The sequence below is a fragment of the Mesoplodon densirostris genome, chromosome 6 (genome assembly GCF_025265405.1).
Source record: "Mesoplodon densirostris isolate mMesDen1 chromosome 6, mMesDen1 primary haplotype, whole genome shotgun sequence".
Lineage (NCBI taxonomy): Eukaryota > Metazoa > Chordata > Mammalia > Artiodactyla > Ziphiidae > Mesoplodon > Mesoplodon densirostris.
In genome coordinates, this window is record NC_082666.1 from 56,082,181 (window position 1) to 56,106,738 (window position 24,558).

At 40.3% G+C, this 24,558-nt stretch overlaps 1 protein-coding gene across 2 annotated transcripts; it reads left to right on the forward strand.

Annotated features, from left to right (window-relative positions):
- On the forward strand, positions 1-24,558 carry CDKN2A (cyclin dependent kinase inhibitor 2A). Of its 2 annotated transcripts, none has more exons than XM_060100727.1 (3): positions 1-87; positions 21,548-21,854; positions 24,354-24,558. In XM_060100727.1, exons 2-3 carry the CDS (start codon positions 21,551-21,553, stop codon positions 24,377-24,379), a joined length of 330 nt encoding a protein of 109 aa, XP_059956710.1. In that variant the 5' UTR covers positions 1-87; positions 21,548-21,550; the 3' UTR covers positions 24,380-24,558. The 2 variants fall into 2 exon arrangements, with proteins under 2 accessions (XP_059956710.1, XP_059956711.1); XM_060100728.1 differs by lacking the exon at positions 1-87 and adding an exon at positions 17,877-18,266.

The following is a 24,558-nucleotide window of genomic DNA, read 5'->3' on the forward strand; positions in this document are numbered from 1 at the left end:
CAGCGCCGGTCGTGCGGGCCGCTGCGGACCTCGTGCTGATGCTAGTGAGGAGCCAGCGCAGAGCGCAGCAACCGCATCCTAGACCAGGTAGGAAAGGCCTCGAAAATCCCGGGCGCAATCGGCCCTTGGGTGATTTTGTTTGATGTAAGCCAATACACAGATAAATCATCTCCAGACGAGGTTGGAGGAGGTTGTTTCGGGGTGGGTGGAGGCTCCTTCCACTTTCTCTCCATACGGGTTACAGTTACTTAGAGGTGCTGTTCTCCCAGTATGTGGAGCCCGGAGCCGCCTTCACACACCTCTTTAATCCCGTGAAACTCTGGGGGGAAACCGGGAGATTCTAAACCCACTTAAGAAGTCAGTCACTCCTAAATTTCCTGAGTGGAAATCAGTAAACACACACACACACACAAGGTGTATTTCTAAGGCACTTTATTGCGCCCTGGAGGAAAGTATCACTAACGGTCTTAGTTTTCTGGAGGCCGCCTCTTTCCTCCCCAGTCTTCCTGCCTGGTCAACCCTCCCTCCTTCCAGTAGTGGAGGACATTTGAGAGTGCGGGCTCGCACAGTTTGACTTCCCGAAATAGTAACATTGATCTTGATCGAAGGATCAGTAACTGCTAAGAGGAGCAATCACTTGCTTTTGCAGTCAGTGAAGAGTCAGACTTTCGCAGTGAGATGGAGGTTTCTTCTTTAGTGGCCTGGTATATCTAAGTACTTGGGACAATGCCCGTATGTTTAGCAGAAGGCAGAACTACAGTGGGGAGTCTAAGGATCACACCGATCCTATTTTAGTCATCTCAGGCCCCAATTAACAGGCCCCAAATGAGGCCTACTTCTTGAAAGACAGAATTCTAGGTAGTTTTGTCCTCACATAAGATAAATCTTTACATAGTCGATGTAATTTCCTATGACGAGGATAGTTGAAATATATATATAGCTACAATATATAGAGTCCTACTTAGAACTTGGGTAATGAATCCAAAAACAATTTAATGAGGCTTCATTTTTGTGACCTTCCTTGTGGCATTATTTCCCCATGAATATGTGTTTTGAAAAAGCAAAGGTCAGCAGAGGGGGAATTATTTTTTATTGTAACGTTAATAGACTTTTTGACATGTAAATGTAAAACTGTTAACACGATCAGTGTTTAATCAGGTGTCTCAATTTCTATTGGCAAAAATCTACAAACAATTTATAGGGAAAATACACTTTTTCTTTTTCATATTATTATTAAAGTTCAGGGGTTTTTTTTGAATTAGTAGAAGGAGCTTGTAAAGAATTTCAAGGCATGTTGCTGGTCTTGATTTCAGTTCATTTTAAAACATTAACAGGATCCTATTTTTTAAAACGGTGCTTTATCCGTACCAGCAAGCATTTAACCACTATGATGTGTTTTTGAATATCTTAGTTTTTAATATTATTCTCTATATAGTTATTTTATTTAAATTATTAAGTTGCATCCAAAACTCTATAGTAACAAAGTAGAAAAATTTAATCTATGTAAATACTATAATTATGTGTTTTCAATTTTAGGAATACATAATATAATATTGTGATTATTTTAAGTTAGAGAAATATTCATTTTATAATATATTTATTGTATAAGTGTTAAAAATATAAAAATGATAGATTCATTGAAAATAGCCATTTATTTCTTGTTATTTAGGTATAAATCAATTTTCAGGAATGAAAGTTATTTTTAAATGCATTGACTATATGAAAAGCCCAATTTTCAGCAAATATCTGAAGACAGAACACATGACATAGATAGAATAGAATATGTTTTGAAAATATGTGCAATTCTCCAAATCCATATATGAAATTTTACACATATACAAACATCTGGAAGTATTAATTATAAATGACATGTAATTATATATTTCACATTAATATATATTATGTCTATGGTTATACTGATTTAAGAATATATATGGGTGGTAATTATGTTGGAACTCATACAATTCCTTGAGAGCAACAGTTTTAAAAACTAACTTGTATGAATTATTCAATACTAACGCAGACCTGTAAGGTGTTATTATTTTAACATATTTTTAGAGTTTTGCAAACATGTTCATTATGACTTTTTTTATATAACTGGAAAAATGTATATAATAAAATTCCACGTTACTAGTTTCTTATGCACACGTGCCTGATGAATTACACTAATTGACTCGTCACTTCTACCTTGGTGTGTTTACAAACTAGACATATTTTTCTGAAATTAAATATTTATTTGTTTACTGTTATGTGGGAACTCTTAGGGTTTTTCCCCTCCTTTAACAGCATAGTGTCCTCTCATGGTGAGCACTATACGGTTAACATAAACCATTATTCCCAATGTGTACATGATCCCGAGCTTGCATTATGTTCTAAATGAACAATAATTCTTTCAGACATCAAGACTTAATATTCACTTACTTCTTTGGGGACTCTTGAATTTTAAAAAGTCCATTCCCATCCTAAGGTAACAACAACACAGCCTATTGCTGTCTATGTCCAACAGTATTTTACAGGTCTGCTAATTACATGTTAGTTCATCACAAGTAACTAATACGGTAGGGTTAAGCTAAACCATTTTCCCAACATGTGAATGACACCTGATAGTGAAGTGATCTACGTCATCTCAAAAATACCTTCTTAAAGGAAGGCTGAACATTTGGCCCAGTGTTTTTGCTCTTTTAAAACCTTTAGTCCTTTTTGAGAAGCATGACAATCTCACTTGCCCCAGTCCATCCTAAAACACCCTAGGCCAGAGAATCCTTCTCTCTGCTACAAAATCCAACCTCATAAAGAGTTTTTATGGTGCTTTATTTCTACAGTTTAAATAATGTAAACAATGGGTATAGTTTCATTTTCTAAACATAAAATTATAATATTCAATAGCTTTAAAAAAACTAGTTTTCTAAATTCTGATTTTCACATACCTGATGACTAATATTGTGTCTGTTTATTGACTGAAGATTAATGCACTTTCCTAAACACCTCACTGGCAAGAACATTTTTACATTATGTATCAAGAACTTGTAAAACATCCATATACTTTTATTCAGTTTTTCTATAAGTAGGCATTATTTTAAGGAAAGAAAGATTCTGACAAAGAGCAATACAAACAGATAAATAGTAGCAGGAAATTGAAAATTGCCTAAAATTCTAGCAATCACATTGTTAAATTATGTTCAATTATACCTATACTCTGGAATTATGGTCTGAAATATTCCAGATCTGGAATATAACAGACAATCATTATGTTTTTGAAGAATATTTAATAGAATGTAAAATTATTACATTATAAAGTTAGGTGATTTCCTTTTTTTAAAAAAAAAAGCAAGATTTAAAGCAATAAATTCTTATTCTTGCTTTTCCTCTCCGTCTCTCTCTCTCTTGTTCTTTCTCTACACACACATACACACACACACACACACACACATACACACACACAGAGCAATGTATCAAAGTATCTATAGTGGCTTCCTCAGGATGGTTGGTGATCTTTATTTCTTCGTTACACTTTTGTGTTTTCCAAAGTGCTATGACCATCACCAGTTAAAAAAAAAGAAAAAAAAAGTTATTTTCATACAGTACAGATGAACTAAGAGCTTACTTAGCGTTAGTTGGGGAAGGAGTGAGAAAGGGTGAGGAAAATAAGTTGTACACGTATCCAATATAAGAAGGTGGCTTTAAGGTCTGGAGAAAGCCTGAGAGGGTTCTGACTTCAGACTGTAGGGCACGCTGTGCCTGTTCACAACGTAGTTCGTTTTTAAATAAATGATAAATGCGTGGCTATACCTGTTTCCAAGGCACCTGGGTGTTAGGCCTCTTTGGTCCCAGCACTTGCCCCTTCTCGGGATCCCCTTCTCCCAAGTCCTCTCTGGAAGACTTCAGGGTGGGGCTCACCACTTCCCAGAGATGGGCTGGCATCGCAGCGGGTGTCCCCAGGACCCCAGAGTAGGAAGTGAGACTCGAAGTTGCTCGGACCTCGCCTCCTTCACCTCTCAACTCCAACCACCCTCCTTGACTCATCCCTCACCCTCTCAGTTCTTAGAGATGCTTCGGATGCCGGAGATTTTATTGACCGCTGGGGTAGGACACAGGCCCACTTATCACCGAACTCCGCGAACGCACCCACCCCTTCTATTTTTAGCCTCCTCTGGGCCTTGCCCCTCACCCCAACTATTTCCGCAGGTAATATTTCATTAGAGTAACAGAGCAGAGCATGGGTTAAACGCAGAGCAGGATGGGGGCTGCCTTGGGTGAAGAAGGGGTGGGGACAGGTGGAGTCTGAGTGGGCTTCGTGGCTTCCAGAGGGGTGCACGGTATGAGAGGGGACATCTCTGGGTCACCTCCCCCAGCGTGAAACTGACTAGGCCTTTTTTTCTGGAAGGGAGGGAGCGGGATGGGACAGGTTCACTCCGAGGCTCGGAACGAGAGATGGTGAGGTGCACTTCCAAGACTAGGCGGCTCTTCCATTACCTTCCAGGCTAGGTGGTGACCAGAGTATTGAAAGGCCTCGTTTTCTTTGTTTCTCTGTCTGGGGTGCAAGGTGGTATAAAGAATGGCCCGTCATATTTTTCTAGTGATGATGTCTCTCAATAGTTTTCTTCTTATACTGAAACTTTCCTCATGTTTGAAAACTTTCTCCTTTAGTCAAGACATTCAAATAAAATCATTTATTAGAATGAAAAAAAATCAGTCAGTATTAAAATAAGGTCAACTTCTATGTCAGTAAGCCAACAGATGGAGAAAACCTTAGGAATAAATAAAGGCTTTGTTCATAGGAGAAGGAAGGTCCTTTTAAAGACTGCTCCATCTTAGAAAATGCCCACAAATCTGGGGTCTCCGCAGAGTCACCATATCCTAATTCATGGTATTTCACTGTGTGTTCAGCAATCCTATGTGTATTGACAATTGTTGAATTTACTAAATGTCAATAACATTTGTTTTTTAAAGAAAGGAGGATTGAAGAAAATCTCTGCCTGTCAGTGCAGTTTTCCATTTCATAAACCCTGGAATGATTGTTGCAGTTGGGTGGAACTACATAATCAGAAAGAAGTAATAAAGGAGAAAAAATTAAAATGTCAACTACAAGATTTAAAATTACAGTGGCTCAGAGGTCCTTTGAAAAAGAATAAGTTGATTTTTATTTTTTATCACAAATGACTTTTTAATTTTTCTTCAACTAGCTCTGAATTTTCCCCTTTACCTTCAAAAAGAAAATCTCAGAATTTATTTAAATGGTTGCGAAGCCAGTAGGAGTTTTTTCTCAGGGAAAAAAAGTTTTGTAGATTGTAGAGGTTCAGAACTATATGAACAAAGACATGTAATCTCTTAAACAAATTGCAACTAATAAAATTGTGCAATCAGAGAGGTGTTAATACATATGCCCTTACTTTCTTAATTTAAGCATGAGAATAATATGATGTCAAAGAAGTAAGGCAAAGGTTATCAGCAGCATCCTTACCTGGGCTGCTGTTTAAAATACATATTTCTGGAGCTCACCCTCAGAATATCTGATTCAGCAGATTTGCTGTGGGTCCAAAAATCTGCATTTTAAAGCATTTAAGGGGGATTCTGTTAGGAAGTGTCTCCTTGGGACAAATATGGCCAACATTGCTTTTTTAAGCCTTATTTTTGCTCATTTGTTTTTGAATCGAGGTTCAGCCTTTTAGATAAGATTTAAAATTTTAGAATCACACTCTGGGTGCCAGGAAGGACACTGAGAATCTGAATAAATCATGGGAGGAGCTATTTTACCAAATGAAGGATACCCTTTATTATTATTATGTGATCCTTCATCTGAACTGGAAAAGATTATCTCTTATATGCCAGATCTCTACAATCAGAACACATTTTGGGGCGAAGAATGTAACAGGATACACTTGTGCATTAAAGCTTGTAGCACCAGGCAGAAAATTTCCACAAAAAACATCACCTTTTTGAAACACTACATACACTTACTGTTGTTTACATAGGATGGATGGTCCTCGATAGATAGATAGATAGAGTAATAAGTAATAAGGGATTTCTTTTATTTTACTTTATCTTCCAAATCAGAAACCAGGCAGTAAACATAACAACGTAAAATTATGTAAGAGAAGAAAAAGAAAACATAAAAGTATTCCACAGATTTAAATTATATTTATTTATGATCAAAGCAAAATTGCAGTAGAACGTAGCCATAACAGAATAAAGCACTTATAGATAAAATGAGGGGTCTTTGTGTCTATAAAAGCACATTGATGAGGGGGAAATATATAGAATAATGTAAGCTAAAGAATAATTTGCTGTTATAAGTTAAACTAAAATATTATGCCTTCCAACTTATAATCATAACTTTTCTGCTTTTAAACTACATTTTTCTAATGTTACACCTATTACTTTGCTGATATATTAGGGGGAAAAGCTTACGTTTTACTTTCTTTTTTTGAGTGCCACCATTTTCTTGCTCTGAATCTCTCAGGCTGCCAGACCATCTGACTCAGCAATAGTACAACTCTTTCACCCAATTTAAAGAAACAGCAACTATCCAAACACAATGAATCCCCCCAGTTGCAAATCTTTCCCAACCTGTAGAACTAGCAGTATATTTTAATTCTGAAATAATTGTTAAATGTACATACAACATGGGACACTTTGAATTTTACTCCATTCAATTTACATGCTGAATAATTGAAACTGAATATATTTTATGTAACACAATTTTTAAAAGAAGCTTATTGAAACTTTCTTCTAAAAGCACATGGGCAAGTTTGCTTTCTCTTTTCCCTCAAAATAATTATGAGGAGCTTAACAGTAATAGAGCACATCAACTTACATTATCTTATTATCTTATTTAATTGTCACATTATCCTTATGTTTTAGGGATTTTATTCTCTCATTTCATGGACTGGAGACTGAGGCTCTGATAAGTTGCATGGTCTGTCAAAAGTCATTGACTACTAACTCGTGCCAAATTGAACTAGGTGTACTTCTTGCCCCAAATGCCCTAACTTAGCCCTTTATAACTGCCTTTTGATTGAATACATGTTATATATATATATATATATATATATATATATATACACATATATATACCTATATGTGTGTATATATATATATGGTTTCAGTTCCATCTCTTATAGTTAGTTGTTGTTTTGTAAATTGCTTAACTCCCTTGGATCTCTGTTTTACTCAGCATCAGCCACATATGTTCTAGCAAATATATATTTGATTAGGTGAATGAAAAGTTCTGAAAAATAAGGCAGTTTAATAACTGAAGTCCTAAAAACCATTGAATCTCATAATAAAACAAGAAAATTAAGTTCTTTCAGAAATTCATTTCTTGCCCAGAATAAAACTAATTCAAAACTCCCTTATAAATTAAGTATAAATTACTCACTTACACTTCAATTTAAGAGCAATAAATAGGAAACCTATGCACAAGCATAGGAATCACTTGAAGCACAAAGTAGAAATGTCACTTTCTTGGAATATATGATCTGTGATTAGATTCCATTTCCTTTACTTACTAGCTGTGTGGTATTAGGACTAAGTACTTAAAGCTCTCAATGCTTCCACTTTATTATCTGTAAACCTAAGGTGGTACCCTATAGTACTCATCCATTAAGAACTAGATAAAATAGTATATGCAAAGAGATGTTGTAAACTTTCAATTCATCACATACATTTGTCAATTATTGTTAAAGTGCATAATTAAACTAATCTTTAAAAGCACATTAGTTTACTTTTACAGTAAATACCTTCTTAACTATAATTTAATTAGAGTAGCTAGAAATTCCTCAACTCCATTTTAAAGAATATGCATATCATAATAAAAAATATATTTATTCAAATCCCTGGCATATTCCAAGGTGTCAGGTAAATTTGTACAAAAAAATCAGTGTAAACTTGTACAGAAGCCCTATATGATGGCCTTTACAGTGTGATTCTAAACTTTTCTAGTATTCATAATTACTAAATAGCTATTAAACGATAGTCATGAACTTGTTTTCTAAGATAAGAAATTAAATTAGTTTTAGAAAACTGAAAAAAGTTATTAACTTGCCTTCAATTTATCAAAAAATTCAATAACTCCAAATAATAATTTCTGGAGGGAACACTGAGATAATGGGCTCTCGATTCCTTCAGAACAGTTGCTGCAGTCTGAATATCTGAATCAATAGTTTCGGCACAGAATTTTCTAAAAATTCTTTAGTGTGAAGAGTGTGCATGCGTGCATGCGTGTGTGTGTGTGTGTGTGTGTGTGTGGTGGAAGGAAAGAGGGGAAGAAGCATTAAAGTCATCCTCAAAACCTCCAAAATGTCTTCTTTGGAAGGTGGCCTGCAACTATTCTTATTCACATTTAGTAGGATATCAAAGAGACAAAATATGTTAAATATACTTCCTTAGGCAAAATTGACTTAGGTATATAAAATTAGTGCAGAGAAACATAAAGTATGCTCTGTTATCATTGCCTTTAAAAAATGAAGTCTGGGAGTTATCACCTTAGCCACAAGAAAGAGAAATAAAAAACTGTACCCTCAACCTAGAGACTCAAAGGAAAACATGAGTGGGAATGTTAAATCTGTAAGTGAAAGGTGTTAAAACATGAATAGGAAGCATTTTCTGATTTATTCAGGATTGATGTATATCATCATGAAGTTGATTCCTTCCAGAGGAGTTTAATCCCATATTGGGTGAAGAATGTGACTCCAGGAAGAGTGATCCAACACAGAAAATTTTCTTATGATCTTTTACAATATCAGAGGACAGTTTGGCTTCAGAATTTTCAGAAGTCCAGGAAATGCAAAAAAAAAAAGAAAAAAGAAAAGAAAATAACAGTTAGACTCTAGAGCTCCAAGAAGACAGGCTACTCTTAAGGGATAGTTGTGGGGAGGGTGTTAACTAGGTCTTCCTTTGAAGAGGAAAGCTTCAATTTAGATGTTTCCCCAAAATTAGAGTATCCTAAATCATTGTTAAACCCAATCAATCAACCATGAACACTCAACTTCCACCAAGAGTGAAAACTGAACACAATATTACTGCTCTGTGAGTTTCACTTTCTCAAGGCAATAATAGCACATACAAGCATCAGCAGGATAGGCAGAAATGGAATACTGTATGTGTTCAAGGTTAGCAATTAAGAGAGCAACACGTGTTTGAAAGGAGAAAATCTGTGCAATCAAGGAGGAAAACAAGGGAGGTTGGGAATAGAGGTTTAGGGAAGGTAAACTTTATAATTTCTCAATTTTGCCTATAGTTTCCCCATTGTACTTTCTACTTGAACTGCACTCCAAGGAATGGTTGTGGGTAGCATTGAATGCAGAGAAAACATTGAACACAGTGACACACTTCATTGTCACTTCCCATGATTTCATGAAAGTTTTTGTGGAAGTACTTTTATTATAACACAGCCAACTTTATTACAAAGAAACTCTGTTTTCATGGGGTTAGAATTCAAAGAAGACAAAGTTAATCACACCTTCTGGAAGGGAGTTTGCTTGTTCAAACCACAGATACCTGCCAGAATGTATAGTAATGAGAAAAAAATACCCAAGAGGAAATTGACTTTGATGGCCTAAATGAATAAGAAGATAGTAAATGTCATATCCTTAAAAAAAAGTTCCATTTATTTAGAGCCCACTGTTTGCCTAGATTTTTCTATATCTGACATTCTTTATTCCTTATAATAACCCTATGAACTGTTTTATTCCCCACTTTGAGAGGTGAGGAAAAGGAGGCTCAGAAAGTTTATGTAATTTATTCAAGTCCGCAGAACTGGTAAATGAGGGATGAGGGCTACCTGAGTATGAAGACTGAGACTGTCCCATTACCTATGCTGCATTTGTGTCTTCTCCAAGATTATTATTTAAGGCTGTGGTTGACATCCTCACCAACCACATTTGTCACAGTCAGCTTAAGTAGCTGTGGCCATAGAAAGAACATGAAGAGAGGACTGGGTTTAAGACCTGCAGGAAACACTTATTTGCTGGGTAACCATGGCAATGCACTACCCCTCCATTTCCTTATCTATAAATCATAGGGGTAGCTTTTTGAAAAGCAATTTTTCAATTTGTGTCACAAGACTTAGACTCTTTGAAAACCTGCAGTACTATTTGTTGTAGCAATTAGAAACACCTTAAATATATGACAACAGGAGCATCAGTAGGTAAACTGGAGCTTTTTTCCCCCCGTGGAGTATGTTGTAGCTATTAAAAGTAGTGTTTATAAAGCAATTTTGGAGAATTTGGGAAAATGCTCTAATGATGAGTGAAAGGAAAAACTCATTTCAAAATTGTATTATATCCACAAGAACTGAGCAAGGATAAAATACAGGAAGGAAATATTTCAAAATGTTGTTATTGTTTCCATGTAGTATAATTTTTCATTTTCTTTATGAAGCTCATTTCTTACATTTTTTACATAAATATGTGAACTATAATCAGGAAAAAATCATTCAAAATAGAGGCGACTGGATTAAGTCACTTTGAGGGACTTCAAGATTCAAATTTCTATCACTATGTGTATTATTATCCAAGAATAATCACACAGAAGCACAGTAATTCCCAAAGGTGGAAATCCTGTCACCTTGGGTCCAGAATTTACAACCTGCCTGATGGCACAGTTCTCAAAGAAAAGGAAGCATTGCTGAGTTGTCCACCATGTCCTGTACAAATCAATCAGCAGGGAAACATAGTGGGGAGACTGTGCACCTCTCAGACAGAACTGGGAACCTTGAGCTTGAACTCCATCTCCTTGTACCTTATGACTTAAGCACTCTGGGCTTCTTTTTTTCTAATTAATGAAGAAAGGATACTACTCTCTATTCCACAGGACAGTCATGGGATTACAAATGACATATGTAAAGCTGCTTAATGCTTATCACATAGTTGGGGTTCAATAAATGGTAGCCATTATGATTTTGCTGGCAACTTTGAATGAATTTTCTATTGTTTCTGTCTGTCTCTCTCTCCTCTAATTATATGCTTTTCTTATTTTTTCCCTCAGGATGAGGCTAATTCTATTTCTCCATGTCTGTGCATGTAAACAAATTATGCACGTATGCACACAAATACATACTGTATCTATTGATATATATATATACACATACCATATATACATAAAGAGAGAGAGACACACACACACACACACACACACACACAGTGCTAGTCTTTTAGTTTTTTTCAACTGGCCAAGTAGCCACAAATAGGCATAAGTAATTCAACAAAAGAAACTTCTCAACAAACAAAAACAGACATTTGCAAAACAATTGAGTTAGGGAGTGATTGTTTTCATGAGCTTCAAAGATTCCTCATTTCACAAGACTCCACTCTAGATATATTTTTAAGAGTAAACTCCTTACATAGATTTAAAATTACATTTGTTTTGCACACAATTTAGAAAAGACATCTGCTATATAACAAGTTATCCTCAAAATGATCTTGGGAAGATGATGATAGATACTACAGATTCTATACCCAGTTAATACTTTGGAAAATAAGACTGAAAAATTAGGACTTACCTATAATTATGTATCAGGTTTATAATAAGTTAAAGGGATTTTGAGTTTTGTGCTCTTTGCCCAAGTCCTGTTTGAGCAGGAAGATAAATTTTACAATAACTCTGAGTGAAAGTGAAAAGAGCTATCATAGAGTCCCTAAAAGAGTGCCTTATTCGTAGCAGATACTCAGTAATTGTGCTGTATTGAATTTAGTTAGAGAATAGTAAAAAGGAAAAGAAAATATCCTCCATCTTGAATTTTCCAAAGATCTAATCCCTGGGGGCACATTCCTGTGTCTTAACTAACCTGTGACAGAGGTCTGCTCTTTTTCTCAGAGGTCTCCCTTTTTGTTAAAGTTACCTTTTATCCTTGCGGAAAAATAAATAATTAAAGGAAAACCTTGCATTCGTTGCCATTTTTCACCCAAGAAAGTCCTTCTTTCCCATTTAAAATACCCAGATCAGATCGGACACTGAGCCCTCAGAATTCTTACCCAGGGTCATTTTGAGGGGCACTTTTCTTAGCTGAACAACAATCTCTTGAGGCACAGTTGTTATTATGCCCACTTTGTAGATGCAGATATCAAAGCCAGAATAAAGTATTACTTTCTCAATGTAATAAAGTCGGTGGTGGAGCTAGGCCTGTGGTCTTTACTTTGGTAACTCTTTCTATATTAAAAGGGGTACATGAAATTATTCTTCCATTGCTTTAGTCTTCAAATAATCCTCTACCGCACCCAGCATTCCACCCTAGAGCACATCTATTCAGGCTTAACCCAGCTATGTCCAGAAACTCCATTAACAGAGCATACCTGCTCTGATAAGCTATTTCCTAAGGAGGTCTTTTAAATTATTGGATCCTCTCCAGACCCTGAAATGCAACATCTTTTTCCTGGTAACACAGGTCTGAAGTGTGTTCAGACACTTCAGAGTGCATCCTCCTTCTCCTATACTGTTAATGTAGGCTTCCCTAAAGCGTGCATTCCAATTCCGGACCAACTTCCTCCTCCAGAGAATCAAACATGTCGATGGTTTTTACCAATTTACCCTCTTGACTAAGGACCCTTCTTTTTTTGTATACACAACTTAAAGCCAAGTGCCTGACATATAGTATGAACTCAGTTACTCTTTGTCAAATAAGGTTATGAATGATGGTTTTCAGAAAAGCAATGCTCAATGCATGTCTAATAAAATGTATTATGTTTACTTAATTAATTATATGGCTAATATATGCATACAGTACAAAATCCAAACAATACAAGTTATAGAGTGTGACAAGAAAATCACATGCCCATCCCAGTTCCCCATTTCTTCTCCCTACAGTTAACAGACTTTTCTATATCTGTCCAGAGGTATTCTATATATATTTTATTTTTAACCTCAAGCTATATTTTGAACAATTCTTTTATAACAATACTAATATTAAATATGGTAAACAGATGTATGCTTTTGTGTGTATTGCCTCGCTTGATATATTAACCTCATGAGATATAAAGGTAGAGCAAGATAGAGTCCATTTTAAGGATATGGACATTGAAGCTAAGAATAGCCTCAAAGGATTTCACAATCAAAAAGGATGTTGATAGTCAAATCAGGACTGTCACTTGGTCCCAATTCAGAGCTGTTTATCCAATACCCTTTATTTTCCTGATAAAATGATGTTAGTTTACATATGATGTATTTGCATATCATGCATATCATACCTTGCCAATCCTGCAGTGCCTTGTAAGACCCAGAACCTAATTTCAGAATACTACCTTCTCAAATATCTTTCTTTCTCTTTCTGGTGATGTGTTGAATTAATGTTCACATCTAGAATTACTATTCTTGGATTTGTAGGGTCACAGGAGCACCATCATTGCAAGGCTTCCTTTAATTTAAAGAGTCAGGTGCTCCTCTAGTGTCACCTACCCTCAGCTGGGTTCTCCAGGCTGATGAAAAGCCTTCTAAGCCCGACTTAGCCCATCCCTTTTTCCTCATAACAGATATCCTAAACCTTCACCACTCTCACTTCCTAGACCACCATCTTATCATCACTGAAAATAAGCCAGCCTCTTTGTTCATGGAAGGAAGTGTTTCAACTTCCTCCCTGCCCTGACCTTTTCTCCCTTCTCAAATCTAGCTGAATCTCCTGCATCCAAATTTGTGATGACTCCCTCTGCCTTATATTCCTTTGCTTCCTTACTTTTTAGGTGGCTCAGGTCTTCAGAAATACCCTATCTTGCCTATGTCCTCAGTTTCTCTTTTTTTTTTTTTTTCTCTCCTAACTGTTCTTCCTGTCACCTGGCACTTTCCCTTTAGGGTACGTGTGTGCTCAGGCCTCTTGCACCTTCCCTCTGCCTCCCCTCACCAGTCACTGCCTTGAACTGTCAGGCTAACCTGTGAAAGAGTAGCCTGCACAGAGCGTCCCCACTTCCTTGGCATCCCATTCACTCCTGGTTTTCCTCCTGACAATCTGAGCAGCGCTTAGCAAACGGCTTTGCAGGCTTTTCTTCCAGAAGTTTATTTTTCCAGTTTCTCACCCTGCATCCCAGTAAATTACTTTCAGTTTACCCAAACTTCTTTGCTCTCATTTCTGCCTGGAACATCTTTCTTCTTCTTTTCCATCTTTATACACCTACACTTTTCAAGACTAAGGTGAGCTTCCAGCATCCGTGAAGACTTTGCCTAAGCCACCAGAATGAGTTTGGTTCCATTTGCATTTTCTTATGTCATCCTCTGCTTCCCTTTGCTCTTCTACACACATTACATATAATGCATCATTTAATCCCTGCAACAACTGTTTGAGGCGAGTACTATTATCCCAGTTATACAAATGAAAAAACTGAGGTCCAGGTACATTAAGTTCCTTTGTTATAGAGCAATTAAGTGAAAAGTCTAGATCTGAACCCAGGCATTCCAACTCAAGCCCATATGTTTAATATCTTCTACCCATCCCCTGCACTTAATACTCTACCCTTAACCTGTGAGCTTGTTGAATGAACATTCATATTTTAAAAATGAATAATCTTAAAAAACTGATCAGAATTGAGACAGATTTTTATTTCATAGTATAGATTTTTAAAACTGCCAACACAGCACAAACCTAAATAAGGCCATGACATCCTCAGGGAAGAAGAGAAGAAAGAAAATTTGAGGAGGGTAATAGAAATAACCAACAAACTTTAGAATTTTTGAAGCTTTTTGACATACATGGTCTTATTTTATCAATCCATGAAATATATTATGACTCCATTTTACACATAGGGAATCTGAGACTGGCATAACCAGCACAAGGATCCTGGGCGTTATATTTTATTTCTTCTGAGGGTTTTCCTCTCAGGTCTTTACTCCTTGAGTAAATTGGGAGTTTGGTAGTTCTTTAAAAGAAAAACTAGGAAAGCTTTCATACTATTATTAACTACTTATTTACACAAGATTTCCAGTGGAGTATGGGATCAACTTCCAGAACAAAGGGGCCATACTCAAGGATTCCATAATCTTTAGGGAACTTGACTGTAAGTGCTGGAGCTAATGCATACATGTCTAAAACCTGCTCTTGAAGAAAGTCAATCTCCATGTCTGTATATAACGCATCCAAGGGATGTTTTTATATGGTTCTATCACCCATTTCCTCCAGTAACCGTCCAATATATTGCATGAGAGTTTAAAGAGTTCCTGATGTAGGAATCTATACTTGAGTTTTAGAGGAATTTCTGAATTCCCTAAAAGTTATATGTGCCAGTGAACACACTTTTTAAATAAAATTGCATACTTTATTTTTTGAGGAGAGGATATATAGCTTTCAACAGGTTCTCCAAAGGGCCTAATCTCCCTGCCCTAAGATTAGGAACCATCTTTTTAGTGATGAGAACTAATTTTGATATTAGTCCGAAAAACCGGACATATTACAAGGGAAATCTGTTCCCTCCATCCCATCACCACAACGGCTATTTCCCCCTCCCCCATGATACAATACCTTAAGCTACATTAAAATAATTTTATGTTCTCTACCACAGTTTGAATTTTCCACACCATTGTTGCCCTAATGATTGAGAGGTGCCTGGAGGAAAATATAAATGGCACAGTGATGGATTTTTATAATGGATTTGATACCCCATAAGTGTTTTAATTGGCATCACTTAAAATTTCATGTGTTGCCTAATCTAACAGCAACTGAAAGTACAGTCAGGTATTCTGGGTCTTCAGGAGGAGTCAAGTCTGTCATACGGAGTGAAGTAAGTCAGAAAGAGAAAAACAAATACCGTATGCTAACGCATATATATAGAATCTAAAAAAAAGAAAAAGGTTCTGAAGAACCTAGGGGCAGGAAAGGAATAAAGACGCAGACGTAGAGAATGGGCTTGAGGACACGGGGAGGGGGAAGGTTAATCTGGGACGAAGTGAGAGAGTGGCATGGACATATATACACTACCAAATGTAAAATAGCTAGCTAGTGGGAAGCAGCCACATAGCACAGGGAGATCAGCTCGGTGCTTTGTGACCACCTAGAGGGGCGGGATAGGGAGGGTGGGAGGGAGAAGCAAGAGGGAGGAGATATGGGGATATATGTATATGTATAGCTGATTCACTTTGTTATAAAGCAGAAACTAACACACCATTGTAAAGCAATTATACTCCAATAAAGATGTTAAAAAAGAGGAGTCAAGCGGGTACTGAAACATAACTTTTAAAATAGAGCTGGGTTATGTAGTAGACAGATGAAGCATGTGATTAAGGCACCTGCAAAGAGCAACCCAGTCTTTTAAAAAAGTATATATATATGTGTGTGTGTGTGTGGTGTGTGTATATATATATATGTAATAACCACAGGATAAATTAGAACCTTGTTGGATTTTCTTTTGCTTATTATCCTCTTCATTCTGTTAAACTTTTCATTAAATATGTCGGTTTTTGGAGGCTATCTATCATTGTCGGTGATTAAGGTCTTCCTGCCTTCCCTTTTATTTTATTTATTTATTTTTGGCTGCATTGGGTCTTCATTGCTGCGCACGGGCTTTCTCTAGTTGCGGCGAGCGGGGGCTACTCTTCGTGTGGTGCGCGGGCTTCTAGTTGCGGTGGCTTCTCTTGTTCTGGAGCATAGGCTCTAGGCGCGCAGTAGTTGTGACACATGGGCTCAGTAGTTGTGGCTCACGGGCTCTAGAGCGCAGGCTCAATAGTTGTGGCACAGGGGCTTATCTGCTTCCAGCGTGTGGGATCTTCCCAGACCAGGGCTTGAACCCGTGTCCCCTGCATTGGCAGGCCGATTCTTAACCACTGCGCCACCAGGGAAACCCCTGCCTTCCCTTTTATATAATATTGATAACTCTACCCAAAGCATTTTCTTCTTTGTGTCTCATAACAGGATTGCAAAAGAATCCTCAAAATGGATAATTTAAGAGCTAACAGGCATTAGCTTAGGATGTGTGACACTGTTCTAAATACTTATGTGTATATCAATTCATTTAAAACTCAGAACAGTCCTATGAAGTAGGGACGACTCTTATCCCCCCCCCCCATTTTATAACTAAGAAAATTTTAAGGTTTTTCCAGTAGGAAGGAGAGGTGTAGGGGGCGGGACAGAAACGGCGCCAGGACAGTGTGTGAGCCTGGTCTCTGAATCAACTCTGAATGCAACTCTGCCCCTAGAGCGCTGAGCACTTTTCCTGGTCTAGGAGGAATTATTTATTAAGAACGGAGCCTATCAGCCCAGTGACTCCCTTGCCACTTTCCTATCTGCTTATAGGCAGAAATCTCCACCATCCCTGTTAAATAGACCTCATCTTCCCGCAGCCAGCCCGTATACTAGGCACTAGTACCAGGCATTGTGTAAGCCTCGGAAACGCTCTCTCCCGACATCCGTTTTCATGTGTGTGCAGGGAGGGAGGCACAGGCTGGCGGGTGAGCCCACTCTCCAAAATGAACGTTTGAGCTAGGATTTCTGGCATAGCAGAGCCAGCGCGCGATATCCAAGTGCTGAGTGTTGGAGGGGGAGTGTGTCGTCTGAAAGAAGGGAAGCCTCATGGTGGCATGGGTGATACCGATCCTCGGCTCTTACCGCGAGGACAGGCTGGCCGTTTCTTCTGATTAAAAGAGGAAGCAATACTTTGCCTAGGACACCAAACACACTGGTTCGAACTTGGCAGTTAGGAATCCCGTGCAGCTCTCTAATGCCAGGCAGGGTGTACACGCGAGGAATTTCGCTTTGGTGGAACGAACTCGCTCAGAGCTGCGCGTGCGCCTCTGCTGGGGGTGGGGGCGCAGCTCTGGGAGGAGGGCGCAGGGGACGCGGGGAGGGGGGCAGGTGGGAGGGCCCTGGGTGCCCTCCAGCCGGGGCTCCGCCGCGCTCCAGGGGCGGGCCGCTTCCGGCCGGTGCCCCCGGGCGGGAGGGCGTAGGACTCGTGACTGCGGAGGCATGAAGTGGGGCCCGTTCAGCGGTGTCTCATTTGCAGCGCGTTGGGAGCAAAAGGCGCCTCCTGGAAGAACGTGTGGAGGGCGCTCTCCGGGGTGGAAAGAGTCCGCAGGAGGAGTCGAGGAGCGGAGTCTGGGGGCCGCTTCCGCGGGCCCTGGAGGCGGAAAAAAGAGGGGCGGGCTGCTCCCGGGCGGCCGGGGCGGGCCGCGTGCATTCCAAGGAGGCGGGAGGGGGAGAGCGCGGGAGCGAGGGGCGAGCGTTGGGGAGCAGCATGGAGACCTTGGCTGACTGGCTGGCCACCGCCGCCGCCCGGGGCCGGGCTGACGAGGTGCGAGCGCTGCTCGAGGCGGGGGCGCCGGCCCACGCGCCGAACCGTTACGGTCGGAGCCCGATTCAGGTAGGTCGGCAGGCTTGCCGCGGGAAGGTGGCGGGGGAGCGGGGTGGGGGGATGGCGGGCGACTTAGAAGGACGAGGTTGGCCAGTGGATCGGAACCAGGTAAGCGTTTCTTGGTAAAGGGGAGACTTCCAGGGGAGTTTTCAGACCGAGGTCGGAGTCGGAGACCTCTCGGCGACGCCCAGGGAGCTAAGGAAGCCACTGGAGGACTGAAAGGCGCATGGGGTTCAGATCTCTAGACTGGTATGAAGATCTAGAGGGGAGAGCCTATTTGTGTTCATATAAACCGAGGTATGTTCTTCATCAGATGCGAAATTGACGAACATTTGGGGTAAGAGTTTAAAGAAATGGAAGATTTGCTGGACCACTTAACCCCGAACTCACTGAATGGGGAATGGAGCTGATCCTCTTCTTTGTTGGGAGTGGGGGGAGGGATTTCAGTGGAAATCTCCTGCTGTGTATGTTGGAATAAAGGTCGATTGAAACTTTTCAGAAGTAACTACACATCGTGTTTATTTTTTTTTTAACCGAGTAAGGAAAGTATATGCTTGTTAGGAAATAGGCATATCTGAAGAAAAACGTTAATGTAACCTTGCCTGAAATAATGCTGTCAATTTAGTTAACCACTTGGGGAATATCTCCTATCATTTTGGGTATTTTAAACTTACTTGATATAGGTTAATTTATTTGAGAGTTTTCAATTCCTCAGAGTTTAAAAATGTCATTTCTCCCCTCCCCACTCCAGTTTGTGTGAGGGTGTGTTGAGGTCCTTTTTCTGTTGTTTTTTGCCTTCACTAACTTCCTAAATCTGAGGCTAAAGACACATTCTTCCTGGCAGTCACTACCCTTGTTTTACGCCCAGTTTTGACAATGATTTCTGATTCTGAAAAACAAAATTTATATGAAGCAAATGCACATTGCAAAAACTCCAGCCTAACAAGACAAAGGAAAAGTAACTCCACTTGGAACTTAACAGGTTTCACAAGTGAATCTTCCTTTCCTGAAACTATGCTACACAGGATAAATTTTACACACTTCTAGTTACAGATATAAAAATAAAATGAAATGCCTTCAAATTTGAGATTATTTGGGATTTGAAATGTGGAGAGATTTGGGGAGAGAAAGGTTGAATGGTTGCAGAAGAGAAGCATTGAGTCCTTTTTAAAAAATGCATGCCTGAGTCATAATTAGATATCTCTAAAATTTTGTCAGCACCTTGCAGACTGGGCATTCAGCCTTCGAGTTCTAGAAGGTGTTAGATGAGACCTTATTGTTTAAATACAAAAAGAAAGTAGGATAATTAATTTTAAATCATTTTTAAATATGATAAAAGCATAAACAAAAGGGGGTATGATTTTAATTTTGAACCCTAACCAAATTTGTGTTTAATAGAAAAATACTTAGTTTATAGAACATTTTTAATTACTAAATTAAATTTAGGTCATCAAGTTAACTTAGGCACCCTATAAATATTAGTTTGTTTGATTAAGTTTCTTTTTGCTTTGGATTGCTATTATTTAAATATTTAAATGTTATGTTACTTTTCAACCTTTAATACTGTGGCATATAATAAAACATTTTAAACCAGTTTTATGACTAAGATGAAGGACTTTATTTATCCAACCCAACTAATATATTTTCACCTGCATTATATACAGGCATGGAAGTGTACAGACATGTACTAGCTCTGGCACTTGCAGTAGAGCTTCCAAAACATTATGACATCATCCCTGGGTGTGGCCCCTTTGTTTTGGAAATTAACCCATAATCTATTAGAAGTCTAATAGTGTAAATAAGTAGTTAATAATATTGTGACAGTTTCAGCAGTTTTTCTTTTAAAACAATTCTTTCTTCTAATGCACTGCATTAGTTTTTCTTTCTTTTTGTAGCTGTAAGTTGGTGCACTTATATTTTTTCTCTGTCTTTTTGAAAATTAAATCAGTTTCACTTTCTCCAGGACAAGAATCAACAAACGTACTGTAACTTATTATGATTCTGTTATGATTGGTTTGGACAGATTAATTTGTGTTTAATACAGAATGTAACTAAAAATAAATAATTCCTCTTTATACAGTCACTATGGTCTAGCTAATATAACCAAATAATCGTTACCCTAAAAAAAGAATAGTCTACCACCACCACCCACCATGTAACACTCAAATTGTAAGGTTGCTGTGATTGTGAACACCATTTCAAAATTCCTCTTTGGTGATGGCTTTGTATCAAAGATTATTTAGGAGCCAAATGAGGTAAGCACCCCCTACTTAGTGAACTCTCAGAGTGTAATCTTGGGAGGTGTCTGAGTTTCCTATTTCTGCTATAACAAATTACCACAAATTTAGTATCAACATAAATTTATTATTTTATGTTTCTGGAAGTCAGAAGTCTAAAATGGATCCACAGGGTTGCACTCCTGTTGGGAGTTCTAAGAATCCATTTCCTTGTCTTTTCCAACGTCTAGTGACAGTCAACTTTCCTTGGCTCATGGCCCCTGCATCTTCTCTCTGACCTCTGCTTCCTATCTTCTCTCTGACTGTGTCCTTTTTATAAGGAAACTTGTAATTAAGTTGAGCCCACCCTGACAATACAAGTTAATCTCCCTCAAAATCCTTAATTTAACCACATCTGCAAAGTCCCCTTTGCCATATAAGGTAAATATATTCACAGCTTTTGAGTGTTAGGAAGTGGACATCTTTGGGGGGCATTATTTAGTTTACCAGAAGAAGGAATTTTAGGGCTGGTTAGACAAACTTTCTCATTTTATTCTTAAAGAAATTGAAGTTTAACGTTCAGGGAAACCAAGGGTAGCTTAAAGTTTTGCAAGAATTAAGTTTTTGTTGTTTTTTTTTCTTTTTCATTTTTGCTTTTAAACAATTACTACGTTTTTAAACAATTACCACGTTCTGGGCTTGGTTATACAGCAGTGAACCATACAAAATCTCCGAGCCTTACATAATTTCATATCAAAATGAGGAAGAAAATACAGGAGGTTGGGCTGTAGTAAAAGCCAGTTTGTTCCTCACCCTTTTGCTGTTGTCTGTGACTCTGGCAGTTTTCTGTGCGTGGCTGGAACTCTGCAGAACGTTGGAGAATATAACAGAATGTGTACAGAAAAATGGAATAGGTAGGAGAACTGGCTAAGCGCGCTGGTAACTGAAAGAAAGTAGTAACTAGGCACCTGTGGCTTGTAAGGGCGTCTGCACGGGCTGGGGGCTCCGCAAATAGTTTCTTTAATCCTGCCCTTGCCCCCACCCCGGTCCTGACCGCTCTGCTCTCTCCGGCAGGTTATGATGATGGGCAGCGCCCACGTGGCCGAGCTGCTGCTGCTCCACGGTGCGGACCCCAACTGCGCGGACCCCGCCACCCTCACCCGACCCGTGCACGACGCCGCCCGGGAGGGCTTCCTGGACACGCTGGTGGCGCTGCACCGAGCCGGGGCGCGGCTGGACGTGCGCGACGCCTGGGGCCGCCTGCCCGTGGACCTGGCTGAGGAGCGGGGCCACCGCGACGTCGCCCGCTACCTGCGCGCGGCTGCAGGGGGCACCGAAGGCGGGAGCCACGCCCGCGCAGACTCCGCGGAAGGTCCCGCAGGTGAGGTGGCTGATCCACGAGTTTGAACTCAGCTTCCGCAGCCCAGCGCACTCACTTTTCGGAAGAGAAAGTTGGGCCCAGGAGACTAGGGTATTTGGTCCTACGTCAGCTTACCCTGCCAACCCATGGGACAACTCCAGTCTCCCCATCGCGCTGCCTCGTTAGGACTGCAGACGGGAAATAGCCCACGATGGACTGTCGCACGTTAAAGCCCATCCCATAAACCGTGCCTCCCACCCTCTAAACACTTGAGAACCAGACGGTGGAAAATTGAGCACTCCGGACGCTAGAGGTCTAGTGGCCCCTCTTCCTGCAAATTAGCTGGCTAGCTGCATCCTTTCAACGGCCCCCAGTTTCCCCACTAGTTTAACAAGGTCGCTGAACCGACACTGGAGTTTCCAAAGCCAACTGCGCGTGGCATCATCTGGCAGGGATCTATCATTCCCGGCTCTATTGCAAAATTCTACTAAATCCGACTTTCCGCTCTATGCGGTGGAGTTTTTCAGAGCTCCCCCAGTGGGTTCTGAGGGCGACTGGGATGGAGACCTCGCCAACTCTCGCAGTCTGCACACTGGGATTCGCTGCACTCTCTGAGAAACAGAGACACTCTCTTAAGCTTTTCCCTCTCTTAAGCATTCTGATATGATGGATTTGTGGACCTCCTTGCCTTTTTCTACGACCACGAGTACTTCTTTTTCCTTGGCCCATTTCCCCCACCTCACTCCTACCTGCTTAAAGTACCAACTTTACTCTGACTTTTTTCTGAAGGGGGAATCATTTTATTTACCTATCTATCTACCTACCTACCTACCTATCTATCTATCTATCTATAGCAATATACGAAATAACGTGAAAATTTAAGGTAAACCATGACTTCGAAGAGACTGAAATCTATCGTATTTTGGCTCAGAACTGGGGCACTAGGCTCCCTGTGCCTTAGGGGAGCCTAGGAGGACGGAGTGGAAAGGCTTGCTCTGGACCTTTGGGAGATATCTTGAGTGCTAGGCCTTGGGTGTGAGAGGCACCCATATCTCCTTTAGCCTGCCACCCTCTCTTCCAACTAAAGCTTCCGTATGGAATGCGGCATAGAACTAGGGGCCAATCACAGGGCAGTTGGGCGGAGCAAGAACTGGGAGGAGCTGAAGAGGAGAAGGATTTAGATGATCGAGTTGGGCCACAGGCAAATGAATAATCAAACCTAAGATATTTAACCCAGGTACACACGATCCCTCCCTCCTTCCCTCCCTCCCTCCCTTCCTTCCTTCCTATTTTTTTTTAAGTTCCTACTTGCGTGATCAGCCCCGTTCTAGATCAGACACAAAAGTGAATAGGACAAAACGGGAATCCTGCCTTCATAGAGCTTACATTCTGGGAAGTAGATTTTTTTTTTTTTTTTTTTTTTTTGCGGTATGCGGGCCTCTCACTGTTGTGGCCTCCCCCGTTGCGGAGCACAGGCTCCGGACGCGCAGGCTCAGCGGCCATGGCTCACGGGCCCAGCCGCTCCGCGGCATATGGGATCCTCCCAGACCGGGGCACGAACCCGTATCCCCTGCATCGGCAGGCGGACTCTCAACCACTTGCGCCACCAGGGAGGCCCATGGAAGTAGATTTTTAAGCAATACAACTGTATTTCGAAGAGTGAGTTTGTAAAACCGATGTGGTGGATAAGAGTGATGTGTGAATAGGCGGGGAGACTATCTTAAGAGTGGTCAGAGAACCTGAGTCATGAGAAGAGATTAGCCACGGGAGGCAGAGAAACTCGAGTGCAAAAACTTACATGAAGAAGAACGTGGCAGTTTAAGAGGACCCAAAGGCCAGCTGGAGCAAGTACACAACGAGATCAAAGAGGAGGGCAGAGGCCAGATAACGTAGTGGCCCTGTAAGTCAAAAAAAAAAAAAAAAGGATGTTAGATCAAAACATGGATTTTGTTCTAGAAACGTTAGGAAGCCATTAGCAGGTTTGAGAGATAGGGTCTGGTAAAGAAGATAAGACTGGAACGAAAGGTTCTCACACTGCGGAGCGCCCCGGAGACTGAGGTGCTCTCTGGTTATGCAGGTTCGCCGAATCGCTGTGCGTCAGGTGCAAGAGATACCTGGGGACGTTCGAAGGTCAAGGCGACTCCTTCACCCCCAGTCGCCTGGCATTATGTGTGGCAAACAACTTGGCACTCGTTATAGACCTGCTTGGTTCTCGCAACCCCGCAGGTTGCGCGGCTGCTCTCTCCCTGCCCTCGTCGGGCGGGTCCCGAGCGCGGGAGCGGCCTGGCGAGCCCGGAGCAGCCCAGCGGGTCAAGCGGACGCGCTGCGAGATCGGGAAGACTCGGGAGTGCAGCGGCGGCTGGGAGGGTCCAGACTCCCTAGACAGACCCTGTGCTGAGGGTTGGTGGATGTTAAGAAGATGTGTCTGCATAGCCAGTGGGGGGCTGCGAGAGAGGAGGGAGGTGTCGCATGTCTTTGACTTCTGGTTTCTAATGTCTTTTTTCTTTCTCCCTTCTACAGACAGTCCCGCCCTAAAGAATCCTTGAAATCTAGAGACACTTCGACTACATATTTTGGTCTTCAGTCGTCGAAGTTTGAATACAAGAACTACTCCCACCATATCTAAATCTTCCCTGCTTAGTTCCAATTCATCAAATAACGCTTTTAAAAAATTGGAACTGCCTCCCCCTTCCTTCCCTAAATTTTGCTATAAAATTAAAAAAAA